At 33.6% G+C, this 17,083-nt stretch overlaps 1 protein-coding gene across 1 annotated transcript; it reads left to right on the top strand.

Moving 5' to 3' along the window:
- Positions 1-12,511: 12,511 nt before the first annotated feature.
- LOC18009537 lies at positions 12,512-13,835 on the top strand. Its single transcript, XM_006392226.2, has 4 exons — positions 12,512-12,841; positions 13,037-13,135; positions 13,249-13,315; positions 13,723-13,835. The coding sequence occupies exons 1-4, from the start codon at positions 12,512-12,514 to the stop codon at positions 13,752-13,754; spliced, it is 528 nt and encodes a 175-aa protein (XP_006392288.1). The 3' UTR covers positions 13,755-13,835.
- The last annotated feature ends 3,248 nt before the right edge of the window (positions 13,836-17,083 follow it).

Genomic DNA, 17,083 nt, shown 5'->3' with positions numbered 1-17,083 from the left:
ATATTTACCCATGTTCCACTGTGGCTCTTGTTCCCTTATAAATAATAATGATTTGTTACAAATATTATATATATATGTATATATCAGTAAATTTCACAGAATTATTATTAAATCAATAATGTTAGAAATATAACAGTATACTAGTTAACTGGTCTGCGGCTTGAGCGGATTGATATAATTTTTTTCTGGTTGTTTGAAAATTTAATAGTAGTTTGGATTTTTTTTGCTTTTTTTTTTCTCTTGTGTTCAGTATATTTGTTTGTTAGATTTCCTTGCATTTTAATATTTGAAGATATGATTGCGAAAACAGAGTAGAAGAGAGTAGATAAAAGCATATTAGTATCCAAATCATTTGTTTTAAGATTTTGAGATCTTTTGATCATTATTCATTGTATTATAGACGTAGTTTTGGTGTTATTCTGAGTTTTTTTTGGTGTCTAAAGACTTTTGTTGTGTATTATGTTAGACATTTTAGGTTTTGATTCTGTTTTCACCGGATAATGAAAGTAAGTTTTATGTTTTTTTTACTTTTTGATGTTTTTTTTGTCTTTGTTTACTGTTTGTCTATTATTATGCATGTTTGTTTTTTATGTTTCCTTGTATGTTATTTTTTGATCAAATGAAAGATAAGATATAGTAAATCAGAGTTGATGTAAGACAATGCAAGCATTTTGTTAATCATGATTTTAGTTTAGATGACTATGTATACTATAACTGAGTAAATAACATATATGATCTAAAGTGTATTTTCCTAGTTTATATTTTATGTTAGACAATATCGATTTCTATTCACTTGTTTATTTACTTTTTTTTTGTTGAGTATATATAATTCTTATGTGTCTATGCATGTTAATGTTTGAACACATGTAAACCAAAACATAATACAGAACAAAAGGACAGCAATGATGAATTTAGCACGTCCAGACATAACGATGAAGTAATGCAGAGTAACAAAAATATTGAACCAAAATAGAGTAATTTGGAGTTTATATATTGTGAATAATTGATTCTGATCTCCGTAAATATAAAATTGGAACTAAATTTAAATGTAATCATAAAGTCCTTTGAAATAACTTTGTAAATAGTAATGAAAAAGTTTCTCAATGCCGATTTGAGATCTTACTCTAAATAATATTTGCGTAATTCAATTTCTCTGGAAAACATAGTCTATATATTGGCGAAAACCTCCTTGTAGATGATATCCTTTGTGGTTTTTTTTTGTACACCTTTGTTGTCAGTGATCAATATTTTTAATTCTTTTCTCGTTGTGACTCTAGAAAGTGTAACATAAAGTTGATCATGAGAAAGAAAAAAACTGGTTTTGACAAATACAATCCTACCTTCTCCAGTGTCCTTGATTTTTGTTTATCGTTATTGCAAAAGCAAATGATACTGAAAATTGTCTTCTGCGCATCTTGAAAAGGAATCTTTCATAGTCTGGAGTAACAAACATTCTTGGAAAAAACCCTCTCATCTACATCACCGTTAGATTTTTCCATGATCATCCTTGCCTCAATAACATGATTTGCTAACTGAGTGACAATAAGCTGTGTGTCATTGCACAATCCTCCTTTTGGATCAATATTTATAAGCAAGATAATAAGAGCTCTGATCTTCAAAACCAGTCTATGATTAGGCAAGCCTGAAATTTTTATGTTGTTCAAGAAATCTTGTGTGTAGACAATATATTTGGGAAAATCTTGGTCTGAAGGATCAACATCATCTTCTAGAATTACCACTCTTTTTGATGGGACAAAACTATCAGCACTCAAATAAACTTTATCCTCACCTAGAGAATTAAGAAATTAGAGAATTTTGAGATACGAGAGATCTACGTAGGAAGATGTGTTAACATATATTGTTTTGTCAAAGCAATAATTCATGTTAATTGTGAAAGCATATACTCATTAATTCTCTCGACATCCAGATTTGTTGGAGCCAAAATAGCTTCAGAAAACTTGGGGTTGTCTCTATTAGCAAAAGATTCTCCATATATTTTCCTTACTATAGTTTTTATTGGATCATCACAGTCTTTAATTAATGTCGTCTGGAATCTCTTTATCTGTTTCTCTATCATTAGGCTCATTTATTATCTCTTCTCCGATTTCCAAAATCCATTTAGAAAAATAGCTTATACGATTTTCATCACTCTCACTTAGACTGGTGTGTGCATGTTTTTAGTCAGCCGTAGAACCTTACATCTTTTCCAAATCTTTGATGCATTTAATGCAGCAATCACTGTTATATTTCTGCAGACATCTGGTATCACTAGGAGTACTTGCCAAAAATCTCCCCCAAAAGGTTCTTCAGATTTCATTATGTCTTGCATGCTTATATCGAGTGTCTCAAAACAGCGTTTACTCATCATTGGAGCTTCATCCCAAACTATAAACTTTGTTTCCTTGATCAACTCTGCTAAATGTGTATCAGATTTCATCGAGCATGTTGTGTTGTTACTGACATTTACGGAAATTCTAAACCTAGAGTGGGCCGTCCTACCACCTTTTAATAGCAATGAAGCAATTCCGCTTGATGCTACATTTAGAAAAATTTCACCTTTAGATCTCAAAGCAGAGCCTAGAATACTCCAATGGAATGTCTTGTTTGTGCCTCCAAAGCCCTATACAAAGAAATGCTGCCCCTATTGCTCTGAACAGCCTTTAGAATCTCATTATAAACACCCAACTGCTCTTTAGTGATCATCATCATGTATTTAATATGATCTTTGCGTAGTTGTTCCTGATCATAACTCTTCTCGTTGTTGAGCAGTTGATTGTTGAATTTTTCAATTTCAATATCATCTGGCTTCGGCATGTCGTCAAAATTGACAAAAGTATTTCTATGAGAACTCATTAACTTCTCAATCTCGAAAAAGTGAAATTCTTTATTTGTTCGTATGTTAGAACCATATCTGCAAAGAAAAATTATAATTGATCGTATCAGTTCATATTTCCAACCTTATAATATTTCAGAACAGATACTTAATTAGGTGGCCTAAACTGTTTGTATAACTCCCAAACAATATATTTCCAAGGTATTTAATTGTGAACATGTTAATGGAAATTTATACTAATGATAGGAGTTTAACATAAAGATGATTAATAAATGAGAATTTTTTTAAAAAATAATGGATTATTCTTGTCATACCTTCTTTCTTCCGTATTTTTTTATGTTGGTACAAAATATCTTCGGAGAATATTTTTCATAAAGCACTCCAAACTCCAAGTATAGAAGCTACATTATTTGAGAACATCATGATAACAAACAATATGTGTATATATCTAGCAGAACACCAAAAACTGGCCTCCTTTATTGCTTCAATATATTCTTTGTCAATCGTGTAATAATTCGTACGCATAGCAAGCATCTTTGAACGTCTCATATACTATACCTTGATAAGTTCTTATATCATCAAAACATGTTGCGCCTTTAACCTCATTAAGCAGAAGTCACAAGTAATATATTTGATCTAGTGTTGGAGAGACGAACAAAAGCCTTCCTGTAACCTTTCTCCATTTTCTTTTCCTTGGTTCCCACAATCTTGTTTTTTTGTGCCAAACAAATTTTGATCGGAAATCGTCATATGTAAGATCTTCTGTGTTTTTGTATATTTTATTGCACTCAACCACACTAGGAACTTAGACATACTGGCATATGGTTTCTCCAGAACCTTCTCGATGTGTTTGTTTGGTTTATACATAATCGTCTGCTGATTAGGGAGATGGAATGTTAGCTTCTCAACCACTGTACTTGATATTGTATCAGATAGACTTCTATCCGCCAGAAAGACTCACAAGTTGCAATATACATATAATAGCAGCACTTGTCTTTTAAATTAAACTGATAAACAATTTGCAAATTATAAACACTCGTAAATTTGAAGGTAATATAGTCAAACCTGTAAATGTAATGCATTTTGATAACATTTTGTTTATCTTTTCGGCAACACCAGCGCAAACATAATCAGCTCCATTGCCTTGCCTCATTAATGGCTTCCACATACTCAGTATCGGAGTCATCATCAATCAAATGCAAGAATTTACTTGCATCATTGAACGTAGGGTGAACAAAGTTGTTTAACGCTTCGTATATCCATATAAGAAGATGGACCATGAATGATATGCAATAAAATTCTCAAGTAGTAAGCTTCACCTGCAATATATGGACAATAAGTTATAACACTCGTACGTAGTGAGCTGACAAAATGGGGTTTCCATTGACATTTCTTACGATCCCAAAACCAGCGACTTTGAAACTCCGTATAAAGGTACAACATGGCTTCAAGATTCTCACGATTACACTTTAACCAAGCTTAAAAAACTTTGAGTATCGAACATAGTGTGGAGAGAACTCAGTATTTGGAAAAAGAATATCCGGTGGAGGAAGATGGTATGGCAAAATCTGAGTATCACCTGTGAAAATAAAACACAAGTATCCATGGACTCTGATTTAGCTTAGGTGTATAGCAAAATAAAAATTATATATGTACGTAAAGATCTCATGGGAAGTGTAAAAAACTAAAACAACCAGTAGAAAGAATTAGCAATTTAAAAGGGTGTGAGAGAATTAAAGAGAAGTCATACATATTTATACGAAAACATTTGAAGGCAACCAGTAGAATAGAAATCTAATAAAGATATACCCGAATATTTTATATAATATACCAACTAAATTGGAAATACACTTTAATTTTATATAAAAATCTAAAGATAAATATGAAACATTACATTTTATTAAAATTTATGGTTATTTTATGAAAAGTAGATAAAACTGGTTAAAATAAAGAAGGGGTAAAATATAATATTATAGAAATTCAGATTTCAAACGTTCTATTTCTTCATTTTATAAATAACGAATGTCATTAGGGTTTGTTAGGTTTTACTAAATGTTGTTTTAATTAAATTTGAAAAACGGTTTGATTGATGATGGAATGAAGCATTAACTACAATAATTTAGAGCGGTGTGTTTTTAGTTAATGTTACACATCAATCAAATAAGAATCAATCAAAAAAATAATTTCGATTCATTATATTTCTGGTTTAGTGAAAATAAGTTTGGTTTTTAAGTAAATGTTAAACCAAATATTTTTAGAATGTTACATTTGTTATAACACATATCATATATGGACTCTTATACCGGCCCATTAGGCCCATCAGGGCATTGTACTTAACCTAGATTCCCTATGTACTCTATATATACATTCCAGTGATTAATAAAGTTTCTAAGTTTTCACAACACGTTATCAGCACGATAAGTCTCTCTGAGCAAAAAACCCTAATAAATCCGGCCACCACCAAAACCCTAAAAGCAAGTCGAAACTTAAAAGACGCATATCTTCCAAACCGTGAGGAACCAGAAGACGATCTACATATCAAATCGAAGCCCTCGACGAGACGAATCTACTGGTGAAAACCGTTTGTCGATCCAACGTCGGACGCGCCCTCACGCACACTTACAGTACACGACGATCAACCGAAAAAAAAAAAAAACAGATCCGAGTTTTTCCTTCTTCAACCAGCAGCTTCTCCAGTTTTGGTGATCAATCCTTGGAATCTTGTAGCGGCTAACTGAGGTCTATTAGCTCCCAGTTTCATTAGCCTGTCAGAAATCCAAAGGTGGAAAAGACACTGCTTTACTTTATGATTTATCACATTTTCTGAATTCCTCAATACCGAATTCTATCTTCTATTCATAATGAAGCACACCAGCAAATGGAAACCATAGTCGTAGATAGTGGATCCAGCCACACTATCTTAAGAAACAAAAGTTACTTCATAAACCTAACCTATCAAACCGCAAATATTAGCACCATCGCGGGTCCCTCAAACCTTATCGAAGGATATGGCCATGCCTATGTGTTGCTATCAAATGGCACACAACTTGAAATACCAGATGCTCTATATTCTCCTAGTTCGAAGAGAAATCTTCTGAGCTTCAAGGATATAAGACAGAATGGTTTCCACATAGAAACCCAAGGTCAAGGGAACAAAGAATCCCTCCTAGTCACTAAAACCGTAGACGGCCATAAACAAATCCTCGAAACCATACCCGCGCTCTCTACTGGACTTTACCATGCTAAAGTCAGTATGATAGAAGCTAATACCACTCTCAAAGCCCGGTTTACTGATTATACTATTTGGCACGACCGGCTCGGTCATCCCGGTGCAAATATGATGCGTAAACTAATTCAAAACTCTCAAGGACATACCCTCAAAGAAAACCGAGCTTATCCTCAACACCTCATGTGCACAGCTTGTTCTCAAGGCAAATTGATCACTCGGCCTTCACCAGTTAAAATCTCTAAACAAACACTTCATTTCCTAGAAAGAATCCAGGGCGATATCTGTGGACCTATACATCCATCTTCCGGACCATTCCGGTACTTCATGGTCCTTATAGACGCATCGACCCGTTGGTCATATGTTTGTCTCTTGTCCTCTCGGAACCAAGCCTTCGCTAGGTTCTTGGCCCAAATCATCAAATTGCGGGCCCATTTCCCTGACTTCCCACTAAAGACTATCCGCTTTGACAATGCTGGTGAATTTACCTCACAAGCGTTTAATGACTACTGTATGGCCATGGGGGTAACCGTGGAACATCCTGTAGCACATGTCCATACTCAAAATGGATTGGCTGAATCATTCATTAAACGCATTCAATGGATAGCCCGACCATTACTCATGAGATCAAAGCTCCCGGCCTCAGCATGGGGACATGCAGTATTACATGCTGCTGAACTCATACGCATCCGGCCATCTAGTGAACACAAATATTCCCCATCCCAACTACTCTCGGGTCATGAGCCAGACATCTCCCATCTCAAAACATTTGGGTGTTCAGTATATGTACCCATTGCTCCACCACATCGAACCAAAATGGGACCTCAAAGAAGGATGGGAATATATGTTGGTTTTGACTCTCCCACCATCATAAGATATCTCGAGCCAACCACTGGAGATCTCTTCAAGGCCAGATATGCGGATTGCCAATTCGATGAATCGGTATATCCCTCTTTAGGTGGTGAGACAAACAAGCTGGTCAAAGATCTTTCATGGAATCAAACATCATTAAATTGGCAAGATCCTCGGACTTTAGAATGTGATTCAGAGATCCAAAAGATTATTCATTATCAAAAGCTAGCTAATCAATTGCCAGATTCCTTTGCTGACCCGACCAAAGTAACCAAATCGTACATCCCAGCTTGTAATGCACCAGTACGAATAGCTGTCCCAACGGGACAGACCCAAGTTGCTACAGAGTCTGCACCACGTCTCAAACGGGGCAGACCTCTCGGTTCCAAAGATAAGAATCCCCGGAAATCAAAGAAAGGTGCAATAACCGAAACCGGGATTCCTGCAATATCAGACATAGCCGCGGCTGAGACTCAATCTAATGAACCCTCAATGGAAGTTCGGGACGCCGAATCTCCAGGTTCAGAAGATAACAATGAGATCTCCATCAATTACAATATGTCCGGAATACAATGGAATCGAAAAGAAGTCGACTTAAATGCACTCTTTGCATACAAAGTAGCACTTGATGTTGCGCTCACGCAAGAGGATCTAGAACCCACGTCAATAACACAGTGTACACATCGAACAGATTGGCTAAAATGGAAAGAAGCCATAAACGTGGAGTTAAAGAGTCTCAAACTCAGAAACGTGTTCGGTCCGATCATCCGGACCCCATTACACATCAAGCCAGTGGGCCACAAATGGGTCTTTGTGCGCAAAAGGAACGAACTCGGTGAAGTCGTTCGATACAAAGCACGGCTTGTAGCACAAGGATTCTCACAGAGACCCGGAATCGATTATGAGGAGACTTATTCTCCAGTGGTGGATGCAACAACATTCCGATTCCTCATAAGTCTGGCCATAAGAGAAAATCTTGATCTGCGGTTAATGGATGTTGTAACCGCATATCTCTATGGGCCCCTGGACAATAAAATATATATGAGACTCCCAGATGGCATTGAACTAAAAGACAAAAATGCATCTCGAGATCAATACTGCATCAGGCTGAACAAATCCTTGTATGGACTGAAACAAAGTGGGCGTATGTGGTACAACCGCCTCAGCGATTACCTCATCAAAGAAGGCTACAAAAATGACTCCATCAGTCCATGCATCTTCATCAAGAAGTACTCAAACGAAGGATTTGTAATCATAGCAGTATACGTGGATGATCTAAACATCCTCGGAACATCTGGTGAGATCTCCCAAACAGTCGACTGCTTAAAAGCAGAATTCGAAATGAAAGACCTAGGCAAAACAAAGTACTGTTTGGGATTACAACTTGAGTACATCAAAGGAGGAATCCTTGTGCATCAATCGGCTTATATCGAAAAGGTACTCAAGCGATTTAATATGGACCAAGCTCACCCATTGACCAGCCCAATGGTAGTTAGAAGCTTAAGTGATGACCCTCTTGGTCCCAAAAAGGATGATGAAGAAATCCTTGGTCCTGAAAAGCCATACCTCAGTGCTGTAGGAGCGTTAATGTACCTGGCTAGTCATACTAGACCAGACATATGTTTCGCCGTGAACCTCCTCGCTCGATATAGTTCATCCCCAACTCAGAGGCACTGGAACGGTATAAAACATCTCCTAAGATACCTTCGAGGTACTCAAGACTTAGGACTCTTCTATACTAACCAAAATAAAGATGGGTTAGTCGGCTTCGCCGATGCAGGATATCTATCAGATCCGCACACTGCCAAGTCTCAAACTGGCTACGTTTTTACGCATGGAGGAACAGCCATCTCTTGGAGATCAATGAAGCAGACACTCACTGCCACTTCATCAAACCATGCTGAAATCCTAGCCATTCATGAGGCTAGTAGGGAATGCGTCTGGCTGCGCTCCATGACTCAGCACATCCGCAGAGATTGTGGTATGGACGAAGACACACAGCCCACGGTGATGTATGAAGACAACGCGGCATGCATAGCTCAGCTCAAGGAAGGATATATCAAAGGAGATCGGACGAAGCACATTCTACCGAAGTTCTTCTCAACCTCAGACTGGCAGAAGGACGGCACTCTCAGCGTTCAGCAGGTCCGATCCAGTGAGAATTCAGCTGACCTCTTCACCAAATCATTGCCTACTTCAACACACCGGAAGCTCGTCAAACAGATAGGAATGTATAGACTTAGAGATCTGCAGTGATGCTACAATCAGGGGAAGTAATGCGTGTTGTACTCTTTTTCCTTCACCATGGTTTTGTCCCACTGGGTTTTTCCTGGTAAGGTTTTAATGAGGCAACATTCCCCAGCGCATTATCGAGATCCCGATTGAGTAGCTGGCCCGGTTCACTCGTCCAAGGGGGAGTGTTATAACACATATCATATATGGACTCTTATACCGGCCCATTAGGCCCATCAGGGCATTGTACTTAACCTAGATTCCCTATGTACTCTATATATACATTCCAGTGATTAATAAAGTTTCTAAGTTTTCACAACAACATTTTCTTTTTGGTTCAATTTTTAAATTTAAATTGATTTATTTTAAATTAAATTATGATGCATAAGCGAAATTTAGGTAACATTGTTTTAAATAATGACACGTAAGCAAAATGCTTTAAAATTCGATGTGAACATGACACGTTAGCAAATCATTACACAAATAACTATATAGATATGTTTTAGATTTCTTATAACACTAGCCAGCGAGATACTTTGAAAAATTAAAACAGAGAGAATAAATATTTAACAATTTGTCGACTTTATTAATTCTCTTCGGCGATCCTAAAATAAGGCTTTTACAGTAAAGAAGCAAATCGATTTTATTAATTATCTTCGGCGATCCTAAAATAAGGCTTTTACAATAAAGAAGCCTTATTGTAGAAACAATGAAACTTGAGTTTTGAATAATGAAACTTGAGTTTTGAAGCCTTAACGTTATTCCTAAAATGAAACTTGAGTTTTGAAGCCTTAACGTTATTCCTAAAATAAGACTTTATTAATTAACTTGATTTCACTGTAGAAACAATGAAACTTGATTTTACGAACAGAAATAACGTTCCAATACAGAAATAATAAAAATGAGAAAATATAACAAAAGGTGGAAAAAACACAAACGCATGTAAGAGTTTAGAACTTTGGGTCCAAACCGCATGTTACTGGTTTGAAGTTTGTTAAGTCTCCCTCTCTCTCTCTATCTTCTTCTCTATCGATACATCTTTTGTGATATCCGTTTGAAATATCAATTTTGGCTTTATGACTCGCCCGAAAATTCAGGGAGAATGACATCAAACCACACTCGCTTTGGTGACTCATTCTGCGTTCTGAGCGGGGACCGAGAGTTTATGTTTTACTCTTTGATAACTATTAGCCTTTACTATTTTATAAATTCTAAATATCATTTATTACATTTGAAACCTAAGATTAAAATTAACAAATTTTCAAAACTAATAATAGAATGTTATAGATAAATTTTCCTAAATATATAATTTCTAGGTTTATATTTTCGATAAGAGAATAAGAGCCACACTCAGTTTAAGATGACATTTATTTTTTTATATTTACCAAATAGGCCATATCTTTGGTATTTACCAAAATGGACCTATATAATTATTTACCATTATCTCATATCTTTAAGTTTTTTTCCAAATGGACCAGATTTTTAAGTATTTACCGAACTACATCATATTCTTTAAGTTTTTATCAAACTACCCTATATCTTTAAATGTTTACCGAAATGGCACATATCTTTAGTATTTACCAAACTGTCCCATATCTTTAAATATTTACTGAAATTGCTTATATCTTTAAGTATTTACCGAAATGGCTCATATTTCTGTATTTACAAAAATACCCCAAAAATCATTAAATATTTACCGAGATATCCCTTAACTTTATGTATTACCAAAATGGCATGTATCTTTCTGTAATTAATGAACTACCCCATATCTTTTTGTATTTAACAAATTACCACATATCTTTTTATATTTACCGAGATACCCCATATCTTTAAATATTTGTCGAATTTCCCTATATCTTAAAGTATTTACCCAAATACCCAAGATCTTTAAGTATTTACCAAACTGCCCAATATTTATTGATATATACTGAACTATCCCCAATATGTCACATATTTATATGTAAATTAATCAAATTACTAGACGACACCCATATCTTCAACTATTTACCGAATTTACCTATATCTTCATGTATTTACCAAATGCTCTAACTCTTTAAATATTTTCCAAAATACTCTTGATCTTTCAGTATTTATTAAAAAGTATTCCCATGTGCTTGTTTTGGCCTCTAAAAATTGTTCTTCTTTGAGTTCTTAGATACAAATTCAATGAGAATTAAGATATTATCAATTACACTATTATGGTGGCTGTCAAGTGATCAATTGCTTTTTCCGTGTATTTTTATATCGTTCCGTTTTATAAGAAAGACTCATTCCTTTCTTTGTAGAATAAGGTCAGTTGCGAATCTTCAGTGACTAATCTAACTTTGGTTTTCTTATCTGAAAAAGCCGAATCAAAAATTGGTTAAGAATATTCGATGAAACCAATCATAAATGCACGTGACCTTTAATATTCTTACATTCTTTTTTTAAATAGTTGGACTTAGGATTTAATGATAAAATTATATACCAACAGATGTCATATTTTTTGCGGGTAAACAACTGAATTAAACTACTCATGATATTGGAAACCAACTATATATTCTATTATCCATTCGAATAATCCGAATATACAAAATCGTTAATTATATGTTTAAGATACCCACCTATAATGGATGTGCAGGGTGTAGGTGTAAAGTGAAAGAGTATAAGATGGGATATAAATGAATAGTACGTAACATCTATTGCCACTACCACTAACCTATTGCCCTTTCATGGCCCAACGTTCATAATCAGTAAGCCAACTGTCAATTATCTACTGCATGCAAGCTAAGAGTGTCCAAAAGGAGTTTTACGCTATAGGACAAAACATTTCTTAAATTATATTATTTCTCTTGTCTCTTTGAGTTTTGGATTCGATCTTATGTTTGGACTTAAAACGACAAAAATAAAATAATTTTGTTTGTTCTCATACAAAATGTCAAAAATGCTCACATCATTTTAAACTCTAATGATATATTGGATTAGTCTTCTAAAGGGGGAATAGCAAACAAACGAAAGAATGATATCACTATAAACAAACTTTAGACAAAATTAAACGCTTTTGAATATCATGAAAATATATTTCCTTTACCGGTTTTGTATTGCTGATATGTGTCTATGTGATGTTTTTGAATTAGATGCTGATTAAAATCCAAGGTCTTCTTCTCTATTTATATTTCTTATTTTTGAAAAAAAAAATCAAGAAATATGGTGATATCTAATATTATTTTTCTTTTCCAAACCATACCCTTATAACTACTACCATGGCTGCTTCAAGAGAGTATATATTCCTCTACTTCAAGAGTATATCGTCCTCTTAAAGACCTTGAAGCCTGGAGAGAAAGAAATCAAATAACAAAATTAGTGTTTTCGGGACGGAACAAAAGATAATGGATTTCTCGGATTTTGAATGCAGCGATGCGGGAGAATCAGGTTGGACAATGTACCTAGACCATTCTTCTTCTGTTTCATTGCATCATTTTGATGATCACAATAGAGAAACAAAACGAGAACATGATGAAGATTCCTCAATGGTGTCGGATGCATCTTCCGGGCCTCCCTATTACTGTGAAGAGGCTGTCCCTGAAGATTTCCTCCAACAAAACACACAATATTGGTGCAAGAGCAAAATCAAGAACAAGACCAAGAAGAAAGTTCACGAAGAACAAGAATATATCGAACGATTCAATTCTTGCCTTGATGACACAGCTAGTTCATTGGTAATGTTTTAATGAACTTGTCATGTCAATATTCTTCGATCATGTCAATATTCTTCGAATCTTTTCTTAATTCTTAAGCCACGTTCGGTTTTTGTTGTATGTTAATATTATTAATATACATATTTCTTATCAACTATTTATCAACTCCGATTATATCATTTTAATCTCAAATTTTGTAAATATATAATAAATTAGCCGGTTGGAGAAGAATTATCAGCACATAAGGAACATCGAGATGAATATCAACGGTTAGATGATTTCTCACAAACCTACTCCACTCGAAGAATAATCAAGGTTTCCACTTTCTTTTTTGCTTCATGATCACAAATTAATCATATATTTTAACGACCATACTTTTGTTTTTTTACCAATTTGGCGCTAAATTAAAGTTTCTGTTTCTGCTGCAGGGAAAATATAACTCGGGTTTCCTACAACAAGCTTTCCCGATTGAGAAATTAGCGTTGAAACATCAAGGTTATGATATGTCCATTTTTTTATTTTGCAATGTTCATTATCAATAGAATCATGATAACTAATGACATAAAGAAAAAGTGAAAACACACAATGCATAAAAATCGCATACATTGGTCAATTTACTTAATTCTCGTAAAGATATATGTATGTATATGTGTATTATGTACATACAGTGTATATATTTTTTTTGTAAGGATAAACATCCTTTGGAAAGCTTTATTCTAAATTTAAACCTCTTCATTATATAACGATATTCACATTCATATAAAACAAACTGTTTACACAATTTAATTATGATGTATCATGCATGTATAAATATAAATGTATGCCTGTAAAAGTGAGTTTTTTTGCCAATAATTTAAAAGGGAGTTCTTAGCTTGACAATATATTTTGTATTCAATTCGCAGGTGGCAGTAAGCAGAGAAAGAAAAGAGGATAAAAAATGATATACGAATATTTATTATTTTCTTTTATCTATCGAACAGAAGGAACACCCTTCTCTTCCTTTAGTGTGTTAGCTATTGTACATTGTCTTTAAGAAAACCATGTAGGTTTTTCTTTCCTTTTTTTCCTTTTTTTCCTTTTTGCTTGATATTGTATACTATGTGGTTTTTCTTTTTTCTTTTCTTGATATTGCATACTATCGAGTTATATAATGTTTCCATAACAAATAGACAAATGTATTAATGTTTGGGGACCAAAAATCGACGAATGCAACAATTTTTGTAAGATCTGTTTTTTCGGAGGCCATAAAGCATCACTGAAAAATTGACAGCAAAAAAAAGTCTAAGAAGAGTGAATTTGGCTTATTTTATAGCAAGCGATATATAATTTTGCATGGCATCTAACAAACTTGTAATACTACTAATGGTTATGTTAATAATTTCGCCATGTAAATCCTGTGTTAGAGATAGAGATTGCCATTGCTGGTTTGTTGCATGTAATTACTAGCTTCGAATTAGTAAACTCCTAAAAAAATTTGAGTCTTGACGTCAGATGAATATTGATGACTGTATACATAAAGGATAAATATAGTTAATCACAGAAGAAGCAGAAGTACATTGATTGAACATGTAAACATATTGCTACCATTTCTACTTATTTACTATTTTAAGTTTCGTACTCCCATTTCTTGTACATTCTTACACAGCTGGTCATGGGCCCTTGTACACCTTTCTATGTATTGGTGGTCGAATTTATTTATTTTTATAGTATGCTATTATTATATCTATTGAATAATTATTCTTAAACCGCATAACTCTGAAAAAATTATCCATATTATATACTATATGATATTAGGTGATGATATATGTATATATATTATATTATATTATATTGTTTCTTTAGATGGTGAAAGATGGAGAGAGAAGGAGTTAGAGAAGAGAAACGAAGATTGTTCTTATATTTCACTTATGTCTTAGGTAAAAATTTATAGCACCAAAATTACCGATTTACTCAAGTCGGCGAAAGAAACTTCAAATATAAGTAAATATTAAACTATTAAAATAGATAATTATTATCTTTTCTACATTTCTTTTTATTATCTATTATTAATTTTTTTTGAAAAGATTGATATAATCTTTTCTTTATAAACTTCTTTTTCGAATTGATGAATCTTTTCTTTGGATAGATGATTCTTGACTTTTATGTCATTGTAATACTTTCTTTCAGTATTTTAGATATCTTTTGTGTATTCTTTGATGTTTTACTGAAAAACTTGTCATGGAAAAATCTAGTGAGACAAAAATCATGACAAGAAAAAAAATACATATACATGCTTCATAATACTTCTTCTGGAAGTAGTCCTTTTTAGATATTTATCTTTTTGTGTCTTCTTTTCTGCTTCGTTAAAAACTTTGTTATAGAAAAACCTCATAAGAAAAAATCATAGCAAGAGAAAAAAAATGCAGCCACGCATATCATCACATTTTTCCCTTGGAAACATCATCTTCAGGAAATGCATTACAATCTTTTGGGGAATTTTTATAAGTAGAGTTTTAGTGAACAAACTCATATGATTTATCAGGTCATTGGACTTCTGATCCATAGTTCGAGTTGGTCATGCTCTCTTATTTCAAATTTTTCTTTTAACCCTTGTAACTTGACCAAATAAATTTTCAGATGCTTCAGGCATCCTTCTGAAATTTTTATCAATACATTACTGAATGTGATTACATCCATGACCGGAGAACATCATTTTCCGGTATTTGAGAAAAACTTTATGCCACAAACTGGGCTTTATATCTTATGACTTTATTTTTCTTATTGTTTTCGAACAAAGACCCATTTGGTCTTGAAGGACATTATATCTTCAGGTGTAATTAATGATTCTAAGTCCTACGACATTTTTTTTATTGATTCTTTTGAATTCTTTCATTTTATTCTCTAATTTTATTTCTCTTCAGAAGAATTTTAGAATCCATCAGCCTCCCCCTTTTTAACTGAACCTCAGGTTCATTTACTCTGCTCCAATGAATTTTTGTTCTTCAAAAACATTAATTTTTGTGGAGCATTTCCAAGTTTTATGAACTTCAAGTTCAAAATATTTTGTAGGGAGAATTAAATAGCACTTTCTTTAGAAATGCATTAAATCTAAATTTTTCTATATGTTAGATCCTGCTGGGATATTTTGAGATGAAATGTCTAATTGGAATACCTGCAAAGCAAACTGAACATAATTTTCCTTCTAAATGGCATCATATCTTATGACTAAATCAAAGATTGCTTTCTTTGATCCATCTATTGGTTAACCTTAACTAAAATTATTAAACCCTTTGTAATGAATATATATATATATACACATCCAATAGAGTTCCCGAGAACATAATTCTGATATCATTAATCCTTCAGGGATTTAATCTTTCATAGATTTTGTGGCATCTATAAAAATGCAATTTAAGTCACTCATATACTGCCAGGCTTAATATTATCCTTAATGTTTAGACTGCTAGTCCAAAAATTTCTCATTTTTCATATGAGCTTAACATAAACTTGATTGTCTTTTCACTCTTTGGCCAATATTTCACTTTCTACACTCATCCACAGAGGTAGATTTATGATCCTCATTCATATCCACATCTTATTTATTGTCGACAATTATTTTTTCTTTGATTCCATCTTTTCACGTAATGATATGGTTAATCATAGATCTTTTTATCATTATCAATGATATCATTCAGGTACCTGATTTTATTATTAATCATATTAACGGGTCTTTTCAGGAGATTCATCCTTTTTTCAACATATATTTGCTCCTTTTCTTTTGAGGATTTTATTATTTGAAACCAAAGTAGTCTATCACGTTTCTACGTGTCATAGACTCTTTATTGATAAATCGTCCTTCAGAGACATACTCTTGGAGCATTTTGAGCTACAATTGATATTTTCTTTCATTGTATGTTTGACATTTACATATCAACTATGTTTTGAACTTCAGGTTCAAAATCATTTATACCAGGATCCATAATGATAATTCATTTCATGAAATCTCAATCATTAGCTCTTCCATACAAAAACATGGAGAAATTTCACCATTGTTGATCTTGCAATCTTCTGGATCGCTTTATAAATTATCTATAAAACCAATTTTAAGTGTGAACATAATCTTCAGGATGTTCCAATACTTTGTTTTATGATTCTTTAATTCTCCCCCTCGAGATGATTATACTTCAAGTTCATCCATCTCGAAATGAATCAAACTTTAGAACCAAAACATATCCAAATAACCCATTTGGGTCATGAATTATGCATCAAATCCTTTAGTGAACT

The sequence above is a fragment of the Eutrema salsugineum genome, unplaced genomic scaffold (genome assembly GCF_000478725.1).
Source record: "Eutrema salsugineum unplaced genomic scaffold, Eutsalg1_0 scaffold_8, whole genome shotgun sequence".
Lineage (NCBI taxonomy): Eukaryota > Viridiplantae > Streptophyta > Magnoliopsida > Brassicales > Brassicaceae > Eutrema > Eutrema salsugineum.
This window is presented reverse-complemented; position numbering and strand designations above follow the sequence as displayed.

Excerpts from the sequence above, each read along its gene's own strand:
- LOC18009537 (XM_006392226.2), top strand. The coding sequence starts at position 12,512 with ATGGATTTCTCGGATTTTGAATGCAGCGATGCGGGAGAATCAGGTTGG. Across the intron at positions 13,136-13,248 it reads CCACTCGAAGAATAATCAAG|GGAAAATATAACTCGGGTTT; the intron begins GTTTCCACTTTC and ends TTTCTGCTGCAG. Across the intron at positions 13,316-13,722 it reads ATTAGCGTTGAAACATCAAG|GTGGCAGTAAGCAGAGAAAG; the intron begins GTTATGATATGT and ends TTCAATTCGCAG.